Source organism: Semicossyphus pulcher, unplaced genomic scaffold (assembly GCF_022749685.1).
Source record: "Semicossyphus pulcher isolate SPU_LCO1_2020_fin unplaced genomic scaffold, fSemPul1.0.p SCAF_9, whole genome shotgun sequence".
NCBI classification, from domain to species: Eukaryota; Metazoa; Chordata; class Actinopteri; order Labriformes; family Labridae; genus Semicossyphus; species Semicossyphus pulcher.
This window is the reverse complement of record NW_027211770.1, coordinates 4,913,721-4,935,872: the sequence shown is the minus strand read 5'-3', so window position 1 is coordinate 4,935,872 and position 22,152 is coordinate 4,913,721. Positions and strand designations below refer to the sequence as shown.

Sequence of the window (22,152 nt, the reverse complement as noted above, 5' to 3'; positions counted from 1 at the left end):
GATACAATTTAATACGATACAATACGATACGACACAATACGATACAATTTAATACGATACAATACGATACGACACAATACGATACAATTTAATACGATACAATACGATACGATACAATTTAATACAATACGATACGATACAATACAATTTAATACAATACGATTAGATTTAATGCAATTTAATACGATACGATACGATTAGATTTAATGCAATTTAATACGATACGATACAATTTAAATAATACAATACAATACGATATGATGCGATATGATACGATACAATACGCTTTAATATGTTACAATTACACTTCAGTACGATATGATACAATGTGACACAATTCGGTTGTTACTATATGATATGCTACAAAATACTATATTGTCCCAGTAGGAGAGTTTGACCTGGACTCGAATGTTGCACGCATATAGCTATCTTCACAGTCTTATTAATTTAAAGATAAAACAGCAGCATATATTAATCACATCCACAAATTGCACATATTGCATTTTACCCATATCGCATATGTTTCAACTGAAAGGAACCCCTCAATCCTGATAATATTCCTGAATATGATCTTTGCCACAGTGACTACTTTCATTGTTTCCTTCCTTCCTGGATCTCTCTCTTTGTTTTTGCTTTGATCCCATATACCTCTCACTTCCTGTCTCTCTGCAGCCTTTGGAGCTGCTGTGGCACTCCTTGGACGAGTGGCTGGTGCTCATTTCCACAGAGCTGGACAGGAACAGAAAGAACCCGTCCTCTTCCTCCTCCAGCAGCGAGATCGCCTCTCTGCTCCTCAAACAGCGGGAGGTCGACCACGCAGGCTCCACGCCAAAGCTCCCCTCCCTGCTGGACGCTCAGATCGTCATGGAAACAGAGGTGTACGCGGACGGGGAGGACGTCATCTCCATGACAGCCAATCGTCTCAGTGCTGTGATCCAGGCCTTCTACATGTGCTGCTCCTGCCAGATGCCTCAAGGGTCAGCTTTCATACATTTATTTAAAACAGCATTATTTAACATGAAGAGCGTAGAGTACCAAAATCACACTACTGCTACTATGATAGCCACCACTACCAGTGTTGTACTACTGTCTCTTTGCTGAGGGCAAGCCTAGATGTAAAAAAATAAAAGCGTATCTGTTCTTTCAGACCCACGTGAGCTGGACGACTGAAAATCTCAAGTGTTTTCACTTAATCTGCCGTGCTGAGGTCAGATTATCAGTGTGCGAAGTGAGGACAGACAAACTCCTAAAATTAGTATCACTATTTATCTCTCAGGACTTAGTTTCCAAGAACTTGAGGTAGCTCCCACTGCCTCATCTACCTCCTACGTTTATTTCTCCTTGTTTAAATGTTCTCCAGGTCCACAATTATTCACAATTAGATCATTAAAGATGCTTAATTAACAGCCGGTAGAGCCTGTGATTGACTTCGTGGCATACATTAGCTGTGTTTCTTTCTGATTTTGATGAGCTCACTCTTTGCATCAGCATCCTGGTGATGTCTCCTGTTATGATCTGTTAGTATTTTCATCCTCGCTCTTCACTTCATCTTCCTCACTCTTCACCTCCGTCTCTCCCTTTCCTCAGGATGACGTCCCCTCGTTTCATCGAGTTTGTCTGCAAGCACGACGAGGTGCTGAAGTGTTTTGTAACCAGGTGAGTCAGTGTGGCTCTCTGCCATCCTTCAGCCTCCTCACATAGACCCCTAGAGACTGCGTATTGATCCAGAAACTTCTTCCACTTAGTGTTTTTCCACTTTTGTCTCTTTGGTCTCTCACTTCCACTTGTCTTGTTGTTCTCACTCTTCATCTCTCTGCCTCCTCTGTTTCAGGAATCCAAAGATCATCTTTAACCACTTCCACTTCCTCCTGGAGTGTCCAGAGCTGATGTCACGCTTCATGCATATCATTAAAGGCCAGGTAAGACATGAGGAAGTATATTATGTTATATATATATATATATATATATATATATATATAAATGTTTCCAGCGACTTTATGTGTTTAACATGTTCGAAAGATGAAATCAGTCAGATAGTAGTGCCTGAAAAAAAGTCTCAAGTATTATATTAATTCATTAGTTATAATAGTATGATAACAGTATAATGTAAGTATAATAATTGTACATCCATCTCCTGTAGGGGTGCAACGGTTAGTCAACGTTGTCGCCAACAAATTTAATTGTTGATGATTAATTAGTTGGTCACGTCATCGCACATGTTTTTCATGCTGTGTCCGCGATTGTTTTCTGGATTTGCTGAGGGGTGAGCCATCTCACATCCTTACTATCTCTGCTGAGATTTGTTAATGCAAAACAGCGACCGGGAAGCGACAGGTAAACAGAAAGCAGCAAAATGGCGGCGGCTGATGCGACACCATCACGTCCTAAAACTTGTGAAGTCTGGGAGCATTTCAGTAACTCTGATTATGATTATGGCCCAATTTTAAACAAATGTCTTACAGGGTGATTTTAACCCAAAAGTTCAAAGGTCAACTTCACTATGAAATCATCACATATCCTGAAAATGTGTTTTTTCCGAAAAATTATTGCCGTTTTATTCTTTGGATTGCGATATTTTCAATTTTGGTAGAAACATCTGCTTGGGCTCAAGAATTGAACTGATTACATTTGTATGGATATAGGTCAAAGGTCACTGTGACTTCATGTCCATCCAAATTTATGAGCGTGATGTTTTAGCGAGGCCAGGAAGGAACTTTTTTTACATCTGATTTATCTCTGTTTTTAGCCGCCTGAGAGAACGACTCCATCCGTGATCGCTGAGTGAATCTCTCCTCGCTCTCCGCCTTGTTTCGTCTGAAGCTTAATTTATTCCTTTAGATATTTTTAATATATAAATATATCCTCTGTCCCCGCCACGGTTACACTGTCACTCTGTGGGAAACACTGATGGATAGAAAGTGACACCTCACTGGTCGACTGAGGCATAAAACCACAATGTAATCATTCATGTTAAAAACTCAAACCGAGATGTTCCCTGTCAAACCAATCAGAAGTCAGTTCCATCATTTATTATCTCCCAAGTGAAGAGAATAATTTTAGTTTCTCAGGCCAACAACACTGCAAACGGCACTGTGGCTCCAGAGTGTTTACCTTGTTCCTCACCCTCTGCTCTGACAGGTAGCTCTGACTCCGTCTGTTTCTTTATGTTTGTGTCTTGGGGGATTTTATGGAAGTGACTTTGAAAGTCCTCCGTCTTCACTTCAGCATCATTTAACAGTGTTACAACCACGGCGATAACACTTGTCTTAAGTTCCATTTACACAGCTTCATAAATTTTAAGTGCTGCTCCGCGTTGTGAGCTGTTCTCTCACTCTTCAGTATTCATATTTGAGCTGCGGCGTTCGAGCCTCGTTACCCGTGGATTATGGCTCGCCTGGGAGAAGGCCCTTGTTTTAATTACAGACTTTAACCTGTGAATTTGATTCTTCTGCTGATTCGTCTCTCGGTACGCCCCGCAGCCCAAGGGGAGAAGCCGCTCTTCCACGCTCATCCTTCACTCTACCTCCAACGCTCGGAGAACAAAGGCATATATTATGCAAATAGACCCAAGCCTCGGCTCTGTGTTACAGACGAGCGTCTCAGCACTGAAAGCTTTCCAAGCCGTCTGTTGAAACTGTAAAAATCCACAGTGTGAGGAGTTGAAAGCACAGCGAAGTGGTAATTAGTTGAGGAAAGTGCTGTGCAGTGTGGGATGAAGTCTTTTTTCCTCCCTCAGCCCTTCAAGGATCGCTGTGAGTGGTTCTACGAGCATCTGCTGGCCGGCCAGCCCGACTCCGACATGGTTCATCGTCCGGTCAACGAGAACGACATCCTGCTCATCCACAGAGGTAAACATGTCCTCACAACCAAACACTCAACCAAGCACCATGATGTGTTTATGTATGAAGACAGCATCAAGTCAAAGTCACTCACAGATGTAATTATTGCTTATTGGAAAATGCATTCAAAAGACATTCACACACTGTGTGTACGCATTATTCCTTTGGAACCCACAATATGTAAGAATAGGGCAGAGGTTAATCTGAATTTAAACCCGCTGCAAATCGAACAAGTAAATCTTTCAGGGAGGATATTTAACTTTTAGTGGACGGACTTTGATCTGGAGCTTCGGCCTCCAAGGATTATGTTGGGGCTATTGCAGCCCATTTTGTGGCTGCTGGCTGAAGAAATCTACTGGAGCTGTTCTGAAACTTTTTGTACATTTTAGTCATTTAAAGGCCAAAACAAACAAAAAAAGCACCTGAACTCCCCTTTTAGCATGTCTTTATTTAGCTACTGCTCGGAAAAGTCCAAACAGTGTTTCATGTCCTGGTTGGATGAGGAAACATGTTTCAGAATTAATGGTTTGAGCCTTAATAATACTGATACATCTCATAGTAAGTTCTGCAGCTGCCAACGTTTTGCAGAATAATCTCCTATCTCTCCTAGAAGCACACGTTCATGTTGGCATCTCTACAACGATGAGACAGTGGTTTTATGGAAATGAATGAATGTGGGGGCTGGTGTTTATGCAGTGCAGATTAGGGATGCACCGATACCGATATCGGGCGGTACCGGAGCTTAAGTACTCGTTCTCGTAAAACTACGCCGATACAACCACACCTGATACCACGGCTTGACGTTAGCCCCCTGTTAGTTCAGCAGGTAGGCGGAGAAGGAGCAATGTCACTTTTCAGATAAAGGCTCAGGCAGCACTAACATGTCCACTCACAGCCAAACTGAAGCTAACAGAGAGTAACATAAACATTAAGGCAAACTAACTCACATATTCATGGACGCACACACGATGAAAAGAGTCTGTCTGCGATCACTGATGTCTCCGTATTAGCTGCAGTAAACAAGTCAGGGCACGTCTCCCTCACTGCAGTGTTTTGGGGGGATGCGCTGAGTCGTGCTGCGTTCAGGTGCGCTCAGGAACGCGAGTGCTTATCACGTGACCTTTTTTACACTGTATGTGGTTTGTTGTGTTATACTGAAAGCCACTGAATGTATTATAGGTTACACCAAAGTAGGAGGAACAGCTGATGAAAATTAAACATGCTTTTAAAGTTATCTCGTATCAGCAAGTACCCAAATGTAAGTACTTGTAGTTGGTCTGAAAAGAAGTGGTATCGGTGCATCCCCAGTGCTGATGTTGGTCTAAACCAGGGGTCCCCAACGCTGCTCCTGGAGAGCTCCCTTCCTGCATGCTTTAGGTGTCTCCATACTCTAACACACCTGATTCGAATGTTTTGCTCGTTCAATCCCCTGAGACGCTTCAGCTGGTTCTAAACAGAGCTTGAAGGCCTTCAAATCCCTCAGACCTCTGTCCTGCTTCATTTGGTTACACAGTGTTTCTCAGCCCTTCAGCACGTGAAGAAGATAACTCTCTATGTATCTCTCTGTTGTCATCATCTGTTGTGACTGTTTTTAAATGTCTCATGAATCGATGAGTTGCTCTCAGGCGAGTCGTGACTTTCACTGATGACGAGGAAATGTGTGAAAAGTTTGATCAACCAAAGATCAATCAGTTCTCTAAAATAGCTCACCATGTTTACATTTCTAATTTAGGCTTTGTGCCTTTTTTCCCTGCAGTGCTGTCAAACGCTCTCTTTTCTTCACACCTTTGATCAGGTGTGAAAATGAAGTGTCAAAGAATACGTCCTTTACAAACACGTCCTTCGTGTTTTCACTCACACTGTTTTATTTTTCTGAAGCTCACTGACTGCTAATGTGTGTAAAAGTGAATCAGTCTTCAGTTGCTGCTTAAAGAGTCTGATGTATGACGTGTGGGCACAGCAGATTCACTCTGCATGGATAACTCACAAAATGAAGGAATTCTAAAAAACATGTTTGGAGAATAAAATTATTCGACTGAGAAGAAACAAAATCTATTTTGATCACAAATAAAAACTAAAATATTTGTTTCAAATTAAGTCTTTTGCCTGAAAGTGTTTTTTTACATTCACAGATGTTAAGAAAGAACCTGTTCTGTTATCCGCTTTCATTTATTACCTTTTGTTAGCTGCTAATGAAACACATATCGAGTTCTGTTTAGTCAGACGTCGGCCACTTTACCTGCAAGGTTACAGTTAACTCTCAGCTGAATGGAGTTTATACTAATGGGAACTGAAAGTAAAGATTTATTATACGTTTTACTAATGATATTTTTGTGAATCACTAACAGACTCCATATTCAGGAGCAGCTGTGAGATGGTTTCCAAGTCCACCAACGAGAAGCTCAAACAGGGCATCGCTGTCCGGTTCCACGGAGAGGAGGGGATGGTGGGTGTCTCTGTTTTCTCTGGGTCTGTTTCAGCTGATGGAGCTCTGGGCCTCCTGTGTTTACCTTTTGTCCTTAGCAGTAATTGTGTGTGTGTGTGTTGTGTGTGTGTTTCAGGGTCAGGGTGTGGTCCGGGAGTGGTTCGACATCCTGTCGAATGAGATCATCAACCCGGACTACGGCCTGTTCACTCAGTCAGCCGATGGTACGGGACTTTTTCTTACAGCGATAAACCCAGAATGAAAAGTATTTCCTGTAAACTGAACGTGTGTGTGTGTGTGTGTGTGTGTTTGTGATCCACAGGAACCACCTTTCAGCCCAACAGTAACTCATCAGTGAACCCGGACCACCTGAACTACTTCCGGTTTGCGGGTCAGATCCTGGGTCTGGCTCTGTATCACAGACAGCTGGTCAACATCTACTTCACCCGCTCCTTCTACAAACACATACTGGGTGAGAAGCAATGACTGTATATGTGGATGGAAGACGCCTCTCTGTGATAGGCGCTGCCATCTTGTGATGGTGACGTCATCTGGAGCCAGAGTCTGCGCAGTAGAGATTGGCGGGTGGAGATGCTGTAGCCACTTCAACTAACCATAACACACACTTAACTTACCTTGTGGAAAGTTCAATGACTGTAGTGTTAGTGTTAGTTACATCTCCTCTCGCCGTCCCTCCTCGACTCTGCTAATCTGGAACAGATTGGCTGCAGGAGCCGAATTTGTCAACAGAGCTGTTAATCATGAGGCCATATTTGAGAAAAATGTATTTGATGTGTATTTTGATTTTTATAGTTTGACTCATGTCCCATGTGTTAACATGGAGGAGGCGGGCTTTATGACCTATACTGCAGCCAGTCAGCAGGGTGGCGACAGAGAGGGTTTGGCTTCACTTTTAGGGAGCTGTCATGTCGGCCATCTTTTTATACGGTCTGTGGTATGAGCACAGATGAGGGTCAGAGCAGTGTGGCTGATAATTTATTTATTTTATTTCTTAGTAACTGTGAGGCAGATAAATGTGAGCAGCATTTGAGTCCAGGACTAATTTCCATATGGAGACAATTAAGTGTATCGTATAGTATATTATAGTGTGGTATCGTATTAGCTATCGTATAGCATTATATTAAATCTTATCGTAACGTGTTGTATCGACACGTACAGCGTCGTGTCGTGTCGGGTCGTCATATGTGGGCTTTACAACCCTTTAAATTGCCTAACAGAGCGTACATCAAGAATCACCTGCATCACACACGCTGCTGGAGTCTTGTGACCTTAAAATTACAAACCTATACACTTCCCGTCGTATCAGTAGCAATCAGGATGAAAGGTGTCTTTAAATGGGTCGAGTACACACAGCAAGTGCTACTGCAAAAAGTCAGCTCTCCAAAACAAGAAGAAAGAGCAATAAAAGTGTTCCTTCAATCATCTGCAGACAGAACAAGAAAATAACGACATGGTGTCCAAACAGCAGAAAGAGCTGACGTCAGAGGTGTGAACCAGGAGACCAAAACAAGCACTTCAAATGTTACAGCAGATCTATTTATATTCATATATTTATATTCATTTGACAAAAACTAAATTGAAGTCACGGCCATGTTTGATTTAGACAACACCATCATGTTGATATATGTGCGCTGTGTGAGTACAAAGGAAGTGCTGAGACACGGCAACAGGTATTTAATTTCAACATCTGAGTAATTAATGTGAATGTGAACCCCAAAAATACAAACCTTCCTTCAGGTATATGAATTATCCTGGATCCAGAGATCATGACGGTTTGTAAAGTGTGTGTGTGTGTGTGTGTATGTGTGTGTGTGTGTGTGTGTGTCTTCCAGGTATCCCGGTGAACTACCAGGACGTGGCGTCCATCGATCCAGAGTACGCAAAGAACCTGCAGTGGATCCTGGACAATGACATCAGTGACCTGGGTCTGGAGCTCACCTTCTCGGTTGAGACGGACGTGTTCGGGGCGATGGAGGAAGTGCCGCTCAAACCTGGAGGAACCAGCATCCTGGTCACCCAGGACAACAAGGTGAGTCAGCACAGACACAGACAGAGGTGTGATGTCACGTGTCTTCAACATAAGGCAACAATATGTTTGTTTGATGAAAGGAAAAAGCTCATTGCAACGTGGTTTATATATATTTTAAGTTATTCCTTATAAACGTTTTGATTAAATAAAAAAAAAAGGCTTTCGGATAAATATCAGTAAACAGAAGAGAGTTTATCATCCTGCAGCTCCAGCAGGTAACAGGTACTGAGATGTTTATTAGGACGAAATAACATCTATTTTCATCTAATAAAACTGTAAAATTTTAGACTTCCTCTGATATAATCTTTCTGATTTTTGCACTGTTCATAAAAAGAAGAAGACTAAACGTCTCCTTGATTTTTTTATGATTATTCACAAACCAATAATAGAAAGGTGGCCTGCTGCTGCTCTGAACGTCGTGAGTCACTTTCCAAACTTTCAGTTATTTTTGCTGTAAGAAAAGTTGTGCCCTGTCTACACACTGTCCTTTGAATCTGCTCTCGTTTGCAGCGTCTTGCATCACTGCTAAAGTTAAAATAACTCAGCAAATGTTCCCCAATAAGTTGGACAGGAAATGGTAGGAGAGCAAACCTGGTTACTGACCTGCTGCATGTAATGAGGACTTCAGTGCGTCTACACCTGGAGTCCAATCTCTCTGCGTTCAGGCTTCTTACAGAATCAGTTCCATCTTTTTAATCACTTCTAACAGAACGTTTTTATGTGAATCACTAATTAAAGCTTTTTGTCTCTCTTATACCAGTCTTTACTCTGATCCTTTACAACATCTGTATTTATTAATGTTTCCTAGTTTGTATCTCTGTTTGTTGATTTGTTTTAGTCTTATCTCCCTCCCTCATATTTTATATACCCCTCATGTATTGTTTTATTTATTTTATAGTTGCTGCTTTTGAATTTTTATTTTTGTTTGGAAAGGACTGTTTGAACCTTGTTTTTAAAAAGTGCTTTAGAAATATAGTTCATAATATTAATATTATTATTATTATTATGACATGTATAATACAGACATGAGAGTTTTATTAATTCTGAGCCTGAAAGCTAATTTTGAAACTATCCTTTAAAAGTATTTAGCAGGTAACGAGTATAAACACAGAAATAGCAACGCAGCCGAATGTTTACAGATATTTAAATGTTATTTTTAATTAAAATGTTTGTTGCCGTTTTTTTGTTTTGTCTTCCTCATTTCTTTTTTCTTGTTTTGTGAATTCTTTTCAAAATAACTCAATGTAAACATCTGAGTGTTAGTGGTAACCTTGTGATGTTTATAATTAGTACAACATTTTACCTTCACTTTAAACCAGGTCACACACCCTCTAACTTCTGTCATCCAAACTCCACGCCCTGTGAATGAATCTAATCTCATTTAATCTGAACACTTACTGAAGATTGTATCTGTTAAAAGTCGGATCAGAACTTTAAGTTATAGATTTAAAGTTTGGAGTATTTCTGTGTCTGAAGGTGGCGTTAATGACCGGCTGAAGTTCCCTCCAGTTTCTTCCTCCTCAGTTCGTCTCCTGTGAGCGATTGATTTCCCTCCTGCAGCTTATTGCCTGGAAGCTCCTAATTAGAGAGCGCAGCACCGCAGTGATCCTGCAGAGGGCACTGTGACGTAACGAGAGAGAGAGGAGCAGAGAGAATAACCATGTATGAGCTCTGACTCTTCCTCCTGTCTTATCACACTTTAATCTGCGTGTGTGTGTGTGTGTGTGTGTGTGTGTGTGTGTGTGTGTCAGGCGGAGTACGTCCAGCTGGTGACGGAGCTGAGGATGACTCGAGCCATCCAGCCCCAGATTAACGCCTTCCTGCAGGGGTTCCACACCTTCATCCCCCCCTCGCTCATCCAGCTCTTCGACGAGTATGAGCTGGTGAGTCGTCCTTCGTCCCCTTCCTCCCCCTCCTCTTATCTGTTGTCTTTTATGCTTCTCCTTGTTCCTGCCCGCTTGGATGCGTGGATTGATTAGTCGTGTTAGGTGGGGCGGGGCAGATTGACCTTGAAGCCCCTCCCTCCTGTCCGACTCCATTAGAGGTTTTCTTTCTGTGTCGGCAGATTTCCCGTCCTCACTGGTGGACGATCGATAGAGTAGCATGATGATTATCCCGCTCTGGATTTGTTGGACATGCCTCGGTCATGCTGTCATTGCAGCACAACAGCTGTTCCTCTCTGATCAGCTGCTGTCAGCAGGGTGACTTTAAAGGACAAAGAGGAGGAAATGTTCTTTATTACTGTCAACAAATCCCACAGCTAACCACCATCTGATCGCTTCAAACCACGTCACCGTTACTTTTCAGGTACTTTAAGCAGATTAATTTTAGTCATCAGATTTCTGGAAGTGACAAACAAGCTAAGTTGAAGTGAGCAGCAGTTTGGGTTCGCAGCCCGGAAGAGCCACCAAACATCATTTTAGAAACTGCTGTTTTCAACACAAAACTGAGTTCTTACAGGTTTTAATCACCTGCGTTTTTTTAAGGGGCAGGAGATAAATCAGCTCCTGGTGGAACACTGTACACTACGAGCACTGGAGGGATGCTAGCCTAAAAACTGTGCTAATGTTGTTAGCAGCAGCTCGGCTCGCAGGCCCTCCTGACGTCCTGTGTGCACTGAATAAGACTCTGATATATTTACCATCTTTAATGATCTTTACTTAAAAAAACAGTTTTAAAACCATCAATAAATATGTGATTGGTGCATATTAATAAACTTAATGATAAAATGTAAATAATGACCCCTCTGGTCTCTCCAGGTTTCTAGTTCAGTTGATTGTTTCGTGTGTCAGGGAGCGTGTACCACATACATTAACCTCAGGTAATGAGAGGAGATGCATTGCACCAGATTTAGCTGATTAGCTCATTTCCATCTGCAGTCCCTGGGCAGGTAGACACACGAGCAATATACGATTAGGAAATACAGAATATGAGAGATAATAAAATCAATAACAACATCACACCCACGTTCCCTCACCTAAAACCTACCACCCTCCCAACCCTCCCTCCTCACCCAGGAACAGCATACTACCATATGTGCCCACACCCACCCACCCACTCTCTCTCTCTCTCTCTCTCTCTCTCTCACGAAATTTCTTCAATGACATTATCAAATCGAAAATGAAAAATGACTCCCCAATAAATGAACTTGTTTCTCCCGTTTGTTTGATAAAGACTGACAATGAGCAGCAGCAGGGAGCTGTATATTTGTGAGGTGTTTTTAAAGGGGCGGTATCATGCTAATGTTGAGTCTCATATTTCACTCAGTGAAACCTGTGAAGTAGCTTAGCATAATTTACAGTTAAAAAAACTCATTGTTCTCACACTGGTGCTCTGTGCAGACCCTCATACAGCCTGCTCTGTCCCTTAAAGAAACCCCACCCCTACACGCATGCTATCTTCTGATTGGCCAGCTCTCTGTGATGTCACAAAGTGCAGCGTGTAGAAAAACCTGTGTGAAAGCTGGCGTTCACAGCAGCCTGCAGACTGAGCTGAGCAGCCTGGAGATTACTCCCACATACTTTGACCTACAGATTTAAAACTTCACCCACGTCTAGGCTGAACATCCAACACTGTAACATTATATATATGTCTTAAAATGTGAAACAGCATAATACCCCCTCTGCGTCTGCAGTAGGAACCAATAGGCTTGGAGCCACAGCCTTGGGCCCTTTGATTTCTGTGACGTGGAAAACAACCACGGACGAAAGAGCAGAACTTGATAATAAAATGTAATCGACTGTGAATCACTAAAAAAGTGTTTCAAAGCATTTATTCTGCTGTGTTTTAGTTTGTGAGGAAATTATCTTTTGAGTTCGCCTCCCAGCTCTCTCATCAGATCAGCAGTCAGTGAGCACATGTTCTGATTTCAGGTGTTGAAATCAAAGCAGGAAAAGAGCCATCCTTTTAACATGGTTTTAGTCCTAGTTTTTCCTCATGCTGTGTGTGTGTGTGTGTGTGTGTGTGTGTGTGTGTGTGTGTGTGTGTGTGTGTGTGTGTGTGTGTGTGTGTGTGTGTGTGTGTGTGTGTGTGTGTGTGTGTGTGTGTGTGTGTGTGTGTGTGCGTGCGTGCGTGCGTGCGTGCGTGCGTGCGTGCAGGAGCTCCTGCTGTCAGGGATGCCAGAGATCGATGTGCAGGATTGGTGCAAGAACACCGAGTACACCAGCGGCTACGACCGTCAGGAGCCGGTCATCCAGGTGTGTTCTTCTCCGACCGATGCAGAATAACCTGATGTGTGTGTGTGTGTCACTTTAATGAGCGGGTTTCGTGTTTACCTGTTTTCAAATCTGACACACATATTTTACATTGATGAGGAGCTGTTTAAATGTGGGACTATAAAGAACAGTTGGCTGATAACTTCCTGCACCACGAGAGCAGAGTGATGTCTGCCGGGGGGGAACACAGAGTGTCATCAAACTTTAAAGTGCTGTTTGTAGTTTTCAGTGCAGAAGGTAAAACAGATGTGCCCACAAGGTCGATCTTTATACTTCATGTGACATTGGCAGGAGTTTATCCGTCTTTTATTCATTAAGCTCATTTTATATCTGATCATTTAAAATAAATCAGAACCTGGTGTTACCCAGACAGGTGCTTCTTAGGGGGGGGGGAGTCTTTTTACAGACTTTGGGGTCTAAGTGACAGAAAGGTACAAAAGGTTTAGAATGGGTTCAGGAGATTCCTTCAGCCTGCAGCAGTGAAACAGGCTGTAGTGTCATTCTTGTTGTGCTCGATCAAAGTGCGTCCACTAAAACTGGAGTCCTTATTTGACACAATATAACACAAACATCCCAACCGATCAAGGCAGCAGTAGACCATGAACTCCCATGATCTGTGAGGTAAAATGTTTTTGTCAAAGCAGTCTGGTGGGTTTTAAGAGAGCGGCGTAGCGTCTGTTTGTGGTTAAAGACCTCAGGACCAGTTTCTGACCGTCTGTGTGGACAAACAGATGCACCTCACAGTGTCTGTTATCCCTCTCTCCTCCTGTTAGCCCTCAGCTGATCTGTCTGCATTCTGTCTTTGCAGTGGTTCTGGGAGGTGGTGAAGAGCCTGACGCAGGAGGAACGGATTCTCCTGCTTCAGTTTGTCACGGGGAGGTTTGTCTGCTGGGTTTCCTCTGTGCGTTAAAGAAGAATGTGTGAATGTGTATAATCGTAAAGTGTATTCTGTATCAGTTCCAGGGTTCCTCACGGGGGCTTTGCCTTCCTGATGGGAGGCAGCGGTTTACAGAAGTTCACCGTTGCTGCGGTGCCGTACACCTCCAACCTGCTGCCTACCTCCAGTACCTGGTAAGGACTCGTTCTGCAGACTAAGTCCTGTTCATGCCTGTAGTATGTGATAGGGGCGCACCATGTTAGAAAGACACTGTTTAAGACTCTGTTTAACTCTTTATTTATTTATTTATTTACACAATTAATGATCATATTTTTTATTGTTTTGGATTTTTAAGTCTATTTTCTTCTAACAAAATAAAACCCGCTTCTACTTTTATCACTCTTGGTTCTGGGTCTCCAACGCCCGCATGAAGAAGTAGAGAGAGTTCAGTTGGAGCGACGTGTGCATGTTTACAGGCAGGTGACACAGAGACAGTGCACTCTGTGCTCTCATAAAGAGCTGCACTAAAGTGATGTCAGACAGACCTTTCCTTTAGATTAAAGTTTTCTTTTTGCACCAAACAACAATGAAGTATCAGCTCGACGTTACGTCACTTAATTTGCTTCACTATCGCTCGTCCTGCGATGTGACTTTTGCACATACACACATCACATGTGCGATTGTTGAACAATATATCGGAAGCCCTTGTGTGAGTCTACTTTGTCCAGCTGGCCTTTTCTCAAGCTTGTTCCTGCCCTCCATGACGAGATGCTCTCGGAGCAGACCTGAGAGGCCGCTCGTCTGTCAGTTCTTTTGTTGTCTTTGTGGACACGTGCAGGTCCTGGGTTGTTCTGCATTGCCTGTTTCATTCTGTCTAAACAAGTCGTTTTCTGAAGGCTAAAAAAATTTAAAAATCTTAATGAGAACTGACAGAAATCCATTTTATACAGAGCTACATTTTCTTTATATTTCTTGCCTGTTAACAAATGTGTCTCTTTCAGGTTAAGCTGATGCAGCGCTGTGATTAAAATGTTTGTAGTTTCTGTTCTTTGTCGTTAATTGAAATTCATTATTCATTATTCATTATTCATTATTGTTCGAAACGGTTTCTCAGCAGTTTGTAAAAAAAAATTCTGAATTGCTTAAAATAAAGTGACGCTTCCAGCACATTCATCATGTTGACCCCTGTGTGAGAGGGGTTAGACTACCGAACAAAGAAGGTCCAACTAATAATAAAAAATGTATTTTTAATTTATTTATTTTAATTTATTTTTAATTATAATAATTTGCTGAATATCTGACAAATCTACACAGATGTCTGCAAATTTGAATCTGGAAATAATTTAACCATAAAATGTAAGAATTTTGACACCAAATGAAAACTGTCTCTACTCCATCATTTCCAGAAACCTTTGAATTTACCCAGCTTCACTGTCAGAATGTAAAATCAGGTGTTACTGCAATTGGGCGGCTCCGGCTCAGTGGAAGAGTCGGTCGGAACAATCGGAAGGTCGGAGTTTCGATCCCCAGCTCCCTCAGTCTGCATGTTGAAGTGTCCTTGGGCAACACACTGAACCCCAAATTGCTCCCGGTGGCACAGCCAGCATGAATGTGATAACTGACACTTTACATAGCAGCCTCTGCCATCAGTGTGTGAATGTGATAATGTGACATTTAGTGTAAAAGCAGCTTTGAGTGGTCGAAAAGGAAAGAGATATTTAAGTACAGTCCATTTATAGACTCAAAAGGACCGTCAGAGTAAACTGAATATAATAAACAGACACTCTCTTAGAGGAGACGTCTGACAGAGACTTCTGAGCACTAGAGGGCAGTGTGTCTCTTCAGTGTCGTCCTCACACAGTTTGAAATCAGGGAGAGGTCTCTGCATGACGGCGTGTGCAACAGGTCGTTCATCTCGCTGCAGGTCTTTCTTCGGAGAGCTCTGAGACATCAGCGCTCCTCTTCCGCTGGAGAGATCCCACCTCCCTGACTGTGTCCTCCCCCCTCCCCCTTCTCTTTCTTCTCTCTGCAGCATCAACATGCTGAAACTCCCAGAGTACCCGAGCCAGGAGGTCCTCAGAGACCGGCTGCTGGTGGCGCTGCATTGTGGGAGCTACGGGTACACCATGGCGTGATCCTTGCATCACTTACTGCTGCTGAGAGCGTCTGCAGACCGAAACTCTGACCTCCTGCTCAGACGCTGCTTCTGCTTCTGCTGGACGAAAAGGGAAATCCAGATTGTGTTGAAGGAGCTGCTGGATGGAGAGGAACGACAGACTGATGAAGACCTGGAGCTGGATCTCACCTCATCGCTGTGCCAAAACTTCAGTTTGTTCCTTTGAAGCTGGTATCTGGTCATTTATGCAACAAATAGTCTTTAGGTTTGACTTTTTCATGCTTACATTTAAGAAGAAACAGCATTTAAACCATGAGTGCTCCTCTTACAGCACAATATCAATCATAATCAAACATGTAAGAAAACTGAATGTAAATGTATGATTACATGGCACCAGTGTAGAAATTATTATTTACAAACACATACAATCAAAGTGCACCATATCCACATCGCAGGCTCACAGTACAGATTTCTTAAAGGGCCGGCGTCAGGCTGACATCAAAGAAAACTGTGAAAAACAACAAATCTGAAGTTATTTCTGCTTCAGTTCAATGAGGTTTCCCACTATTTTTAAACCACGGCACTATCGTTACATATTTGGGGGCTTAAATTATTTAAAAGTACCAAAAGTTTGCCTCAACTGACAGCAGTGAAACAGGCTGTAATGGCTGCAACATAATCCTTGATGGATCAAAGGTCGTCCACTAAAAGTTCTTGTTGTTTCCACTGACAGGCTCAGATTGTTATTCTAAGTGTGTGACAACATTACAGAAAGGATCCCTACAGAGATAGACCTTTTTGTTACAGAGGAAGATGATTGTTTGAACCACAAACAGACGTTACATCGCTCTCTGTGAACACACCAGACTCCATTGATAAAAACAGCGATTTTACCTCACAGGACACAGGAGCTGCTGCTCTGCTGCTGCCTCGATCTGTTAGGTTGTCTTGTTGTGTATTAAACAAATATTAAGTCAGATCCAAACAAACTATTGTAACAACAAAGTCAACACTACAATAACTACAATGGAGGCAGCTGTAGACCTGCAACTTCATTCTTTGAGTTAAAATGACAATGTTGTCAGTGGAGTCTGGTGGCTCCTAGAACACTAAATTTGATGTTTTAAATGGTTAGTTTGGATCCAACACTATGTTTGTGTAACACATTTTAACACAGATTTAAAACTGCTGTAATTATGCTTTAACATTTCAGTGTCAGGGCAGCGATTGGGCTGGTGCTGGTTTTCTGGTATTTGTGGTGTCAATCCTTTGAACGACTGTACTGGTCTGACTCTGCAGCATGTAATCCTTCATCGATCAAGAGTAACGATCTGAGCCTGTCAGTGGAAACAGCAAGAAGACACACTTTGATCCATCAAGGATTATGTTGCAGCCATTACAGCCTGTTTCACTGCTGCAGGATGAACACATCTACTGGAGACATTTGTACCTGTTAGTCACTTAGACCCTGAATTATGTCAAAGAAATATGGTTGTGGTTTAAACAACCAGAAATGCCCTTTAAGTTGTGAGACTTTTATTTGTTTTTTCTGTTCCTCTTCCTGTTTATACACTTACTGTCTTTTGCGCCAGTAGCTCCACTCCAAGCTACACCACTTCCTGTCCGGGCTGGCTGTCCGTCATAGGATGTTTCAGGTACCCGTGCCAATAAATAGTTACCGTATTATTCTGAAACCTCACTGCACTTTGGCCAAACACAAGAAAAGGTTTTGGTCTCTCCAAACGTCTCAGAGGCTCCGATGTTTCAAAGGCACTCAAACAATTCAACATGTGGCCAAAAGTATGAGGACAGCTTACAGCCCAGCCACGTGTGAAAGCTGAACTATGAATGTGCTGCTTCAACAACCTGCACTCTGGTTCTAAGAGACTGTATGGAGGACGTGGACATAGCTACCAGGAAAGCACCTATTGGTTTGTGGCCTGCTGTTCTGAAGCCCCAAATTCAGCATTTTGGGGCGGAGCCAGAGGTGACCATATTTGGACGAGTGGGTGGAGCTGGAGTGAGGGCTTAGCAAATGCTTCAAACAAAATGGATTTACTGAAATATTGATCAGCTGGCTCCTCAGAGTGTCTGTTAGTCCAACCAAACGCTGAACAAGACATTTTTCAGGTTGCCGTAGTAGAGACCTGTCAATCAGAGCTAGCCACGCCCCCTAAACCCTCCCCTGCTTTATCATCTATATGACTTCGAAGACAAATTCACAATCGTTTAATCCAGAAGCTGAAACCTGCGACTGTTTTTAGGAATACCTGCTTTGGCAATTACAAACAATATCGCGATTTAATTTCTGATCAGGAAGTCATAAATCCAAACTCCAAACGAGAGCGAGCATTCGGTGCTTTCGTTGGGTATGACCTGTGTATAACACCTGTTCTCTTACCTACCTACCTGCTGCAGCCGACTTAAAGAAGTTTGTTTTTTTAATGTGAGGAAATATAAATGATACTGCAGCCACTGATCTCTTCCTCTCAAGAAGACAAAACTTTTTTTGTTGATGTTTGTGATCACAGAGCATCCTGTTATATCACGTTAAATCCAGCAGCCTGTGTGTTCTCAGTGAACTCTGCGGGGCAAAGCGACATGAGGATGTCAGAGGGCGAGTCCTTTTTTATTTAGAGAAAATTGAAACAAACGCCAGTCGGGATTATTCCTTCTTGGTTCAGATAATTCTAATGTGAAGAAGGTCGTAAAAAAGCCTTTAGACGTTCAGTTTAATCCATTTGAAGAAAACGTCAGAGATTTTGAATTCAGAGAACAAAGTGAACTTGTCGAGACTAAAGTTGAAATATTGTGACTGAATGAAAATGCAATTTTGTGGATAATAAAAGCAACATTTTGAGAATTAAGTTGGAAAAAAAAGGTAATTAAAAAACAAATACTTAAAGTGATAATCTGGAAGGTTTTCATGTAAATAAATGTCTGTAAGTCTCTATGTATCTCTGAATGAGGAAACACAATGGTGACTGAACCTATGGCCCACTGATGGAAGCCTTTGCATTTGCAGTAAATAGTATTATTATGGACTGGGTGTCTGTGGAGACATTCATCCCAAGCGGCGCTCAGTTAGTGACGTGTTTCCCATCAGCCAGCAGTGGTTGGTCTGTCAGAGAGGGTAGGCGGAGCTAAGCAGCTGCTTTTCCGCTCTCTGCAAGTGTTGTGAGTAAACAGTAATCTACTATGGCTGAACAAACAAAGTATGGATGACTACAGATACAACTTCAAAAGCGACCGTCAGCCAGGAAAATCAAGAGTTACAACCGGAGCCAACCGTGGACGTCTGGATAAAGTGGGAAGAGTGCTCTTGTAATTACAGATTACCGGCAGTGGGTGGCGCTAAAGAGCACAAAAATTTTAATCTTCAAGATTGTATCTTTAAAGTTCAACTTTATGCTCCACATTTTGACTTGATTCTTGAAATACAAAACGTTTAAAAATAGATATTTTTTGGACTTGGTATGACGTATCAGAGCCATTGTAAGAAATAAAAAAATAGGCAACATAAAAAGAGCTGGAGGAGAGGAGTTATATTCTGAGAAAAAACTAGAAGATTCCAAGATTAAAGTTGTAAATTTGCCAGAAGAAAAGGATAATTTGTGCGAAAATAACACATTTATGAGATTATAAAGTCATACATTTACGAGAAACAGAAACCTGTTTGAGCCGTCACCCCCCCATAAAGTATGTTGGGGTTCACGTCCCCCTCCCTCTGATCCACCTGTGTCTCTTCTCTGCCCTGTTGGCTCTGCTGCTCACACAGGCGTGCATGGCACGGAGCTCGGAGCAGATTTATTTTCTCTGCATACAAGAAGCAGACTTCATAGAGGAGAACGACTGAGCGACCCTCTGCTGCAGAAACACACGTTTCTATGCTCCCCGTTTGCCCCAGGGGTTACATCACACATGACCCTACGACCTCATGACGGAGACTGACAGGAAACAAACTTTAAATCAGTGGTTTCAGTCGTTGTGTTGTGTGGATGGAGGCTTACACAACAAACAACCCGAGGTTGTGGCTGACGACTGTATTAAGAGCAATACGCGTTGGGTGGGTGTTTGGATTTGTGTGCAAATTTATGACTTTAATCTAAGAATTTTTGAGTTTTCAGAATATTACTCTTCTCCTACAGCTCCTTTTTTTATTCTTTTCAATGGCCTGAATACCCCGTCGTATTATGTGTCTCAGACTGAACTCCTCCACAGACGGATCGTGTTTGTAGAAGAGAAGCTGCAGACTGAAAACACGTTTGTTGGTTTTGGAACAAAAGTCTGTTTTTCATCTGCATGAACCATCCCTCCCTGTAGCGCTACGCATGTGTCCTTTACTGTACGACATTATTTGTTCTTTTTGTATTGGAGCATTTTGCCGTTATCTTGTGCGTCATGAATGAATGTTATGTTTTGTGTGTAGAAGGTTTGTCATGACAGATGTTTGGCTCTCAGTGCCAAAAACAAACTGGAACAAGCTGGAATCACTTCAAACTTTAATTTGTATTTGTCCTCCTGAAGCATGCTGAAATGTGTTTTATTCTGAAAGAGACGGGGATCATTTGTAAAGGGAGTGTACATATTGATTTCATATTTCACGGTATCAGTATTGTTTTCAATGCCTCGACTGAAATGCTTTTGTAAACTGAGCGAGCCTTTATACATATTTCTGTAAATGTTGAGGATCTAAAGATCTAAAGATGTATTTTACCATAAAGTTATGTTTGCTTTAAGATTTGAAACAATAAAACTTGTTTTTGACTAACGTGCTGCCAGAGGAGACGTTTCTCAGGTCTGTGCAGGGAGGGAACGGGGAGCAGCTGATGTGCAGCCCGCTGTGTGTGTCTGTGTGTGTGTGTCTGTGTCTGTGTGTGGATAGACATATGTGTCCTCAGCGTGGGTGCTGTGTTGGGTCACCAGTAAAGAGCAGCAGGTCTTCTGGTGCTAAATGGCCCCTGACCAGCGCTCAGTGAGTCCAGCATCTGCTGCAGGTCTGTCCTGACACACGACACACACACACACTGAACCTCTGCCTGCTCCTCACACTGCTGCACAGTCAGACCAGGAAGGATACCAGAAAACAACATAAACCACCAGCCTAAATTATAAAAGGGAATTCTGCAATTTTTTAATCTGTGTTGGATCCAAATTTACCTTTTAAAACACAAAAGTCACAATTCAAGACACCATTTACAAAAACAGTAATTTTCAATCAAAGATGGACGTCTAGTCTACGGCTGCCTCCATCAATACGGTGTAGTTATTGTCTGACTTTGATGTTACAATAGTTTGTTTGGATCTGACACAATATTGTTTAACACACAATAACACAAACAAACAAACTGATGGAGGCAGCAGCTCCTGTGTCCTATGAGGTAAAATCACTGTTTTTATCAATGGAGTCTGGTGTGTTTGCAGAGAGCGACGTAACGTTGGTTTGTGGTTAAAACAATCATCTTCCTCTGTAACAAAAAGGTCTATCTCTGTAGGGATCCTTTCTGTGATGTTGTCACACACTTAGAATAACAATCTGAGCCTGTCAGTGGAAACAACAAGAACTTTTAGTGGACGACCTTTGATCCATTAAGGATTATGTTGCAGCCTTACAGCCTGTTTCACTGACCTATAAGTCATTTAAACTCCAGAATATGTTAAAATAACACTCAGCAGAATTCCCCTTTAATGCTGTAAACTTTATATAGTTCTATTAAAATGTTTTAAGAGAGAAATAAACACTAAATAAAAAGCTCAGAAGACAAAATGACAATTGGAAATTCATTTTCCTGCGATGAAATCAGGTTTATTGTAAAAGCAAAATAATTCAGTGTTTTTAATGGCAAATGTTTTTATGAACCTTTTATGAAGCTGGAAGGCCAATTAACAATCATACTATAAAATATTATGCGTCTGTGGCTGGTTCACACTATAAGTGTTTTTTTAATAGCAGGGGCTTCAATGATATCCAGATACACAATAAGCCACTGTGCAGAAACACAACACAGTCTACTTTATTATGAGCTGACAGTGTTGTTGGCGTGTGGTTGTAATGTTGTAAACGTCTGCTCTGCTGGCAAACACATCAGTCTTCACCACAGTACCTGGTCCCCATGGCAACACCTTCCCCTCACCTATAATGGACGGCACTCTTCTTTAAAAACAGGATGTTTACCATGGCAACGAATTCATGACAACATCAGTGTGGTATCACCTGTTTGCTGAGACATGTCTGTCTGTCTGTCTGTCTTTCTGTCTGTCTGTCTCTCGGTCAGACAGAGCACTCTCGTGTTTGGTGGACTGTCTTTGGTATTTTTTCCAAGAAGTCCAAACCAGATGTTTCACAGCTTCTTCACAAAAGAAGGAACCAGCGATCTGGACCACAAAAACCTGAAAATGTCGGAGCAGCAACACAGCGACTCTTTTCAGAATAAACAAAAGCATTTCTCCTTTCATTATGTTTTTGGGAAATGAATACATTTATTATTCCGGTTTCAAGTTCGCAAAAGAATATTAATAGAAAGCAGCATGTTCTGCTTATTTCTTGATATATTTATTTATGAACCTTCATAATCCAGCCCTTAATAATACCATTTTATAGACTCCTGTCCTGATCCAGACCTTTACACAC

General features: G+C 42.0%; 1 protein-coding gene across 2 annotated transcripts in view; it reads left to right on the top strand.

Moving 5' to 3' along the window:
• The window catches only part of hace1 (HECT domain and ankyrin repeat containing E3 ubiquitin protein ligase 1), a 35,675-nt gene extending 15,442 nt beyond the window's left edge, over positions 1-20,233 (top strand). For both annotated transcript variants that reach the window (XM_069656252.1, XM_069656251.1), the window contains 13 exons: positions 673-977; positions 1,588-1,656; positions 1,832-1,919; positions 3,737-3,848; positions 6,188-6,285; positions 6,401-6,488; positions 6,587-6,736; positions 8,118-8,314; positions 10,066-10,197; positions 12,412-12,510; positions 13,337-13,407; positions 13,486-13,599; positions 15,438-20,233. In XM_069656252.1, coding sequence (XP_069512353.1) covers positions 673-977; positions 1,588-1,656; positions 1,832-1,919; positions 3,737-3,848; positions 6,188-6,285; positions 6,401-6,488; positions 6,587-6,736; positions 8,118-8,314; positions 10,066-10,197; positions 12,412-12,510; positions 13,337-13,407; positions 13,486-13,599; positions 15,438-15,540 — 1,626 coding nt within the window. In that variant the 3' untranslated portion in view covers positions 15,541-20,233. The remainder of the gene's footprint in view (positions 1-672; positions 978-1,587; positions 1,657-1,831; positions 1,920-3,736; positions 3,849-6,187; positions 6,286-6,400; positions 6,489-6,586; positions 6,737-8,117; positions 8,315-10,065; positions 10,198-12,411; positions 12,511-13,336; positions 13,408-13,485; positions 13,600-15,437) is intronic.
• The last annotated feature ends 1,919 nt before the right edge of the window (positions 20,234-22,152 follow it).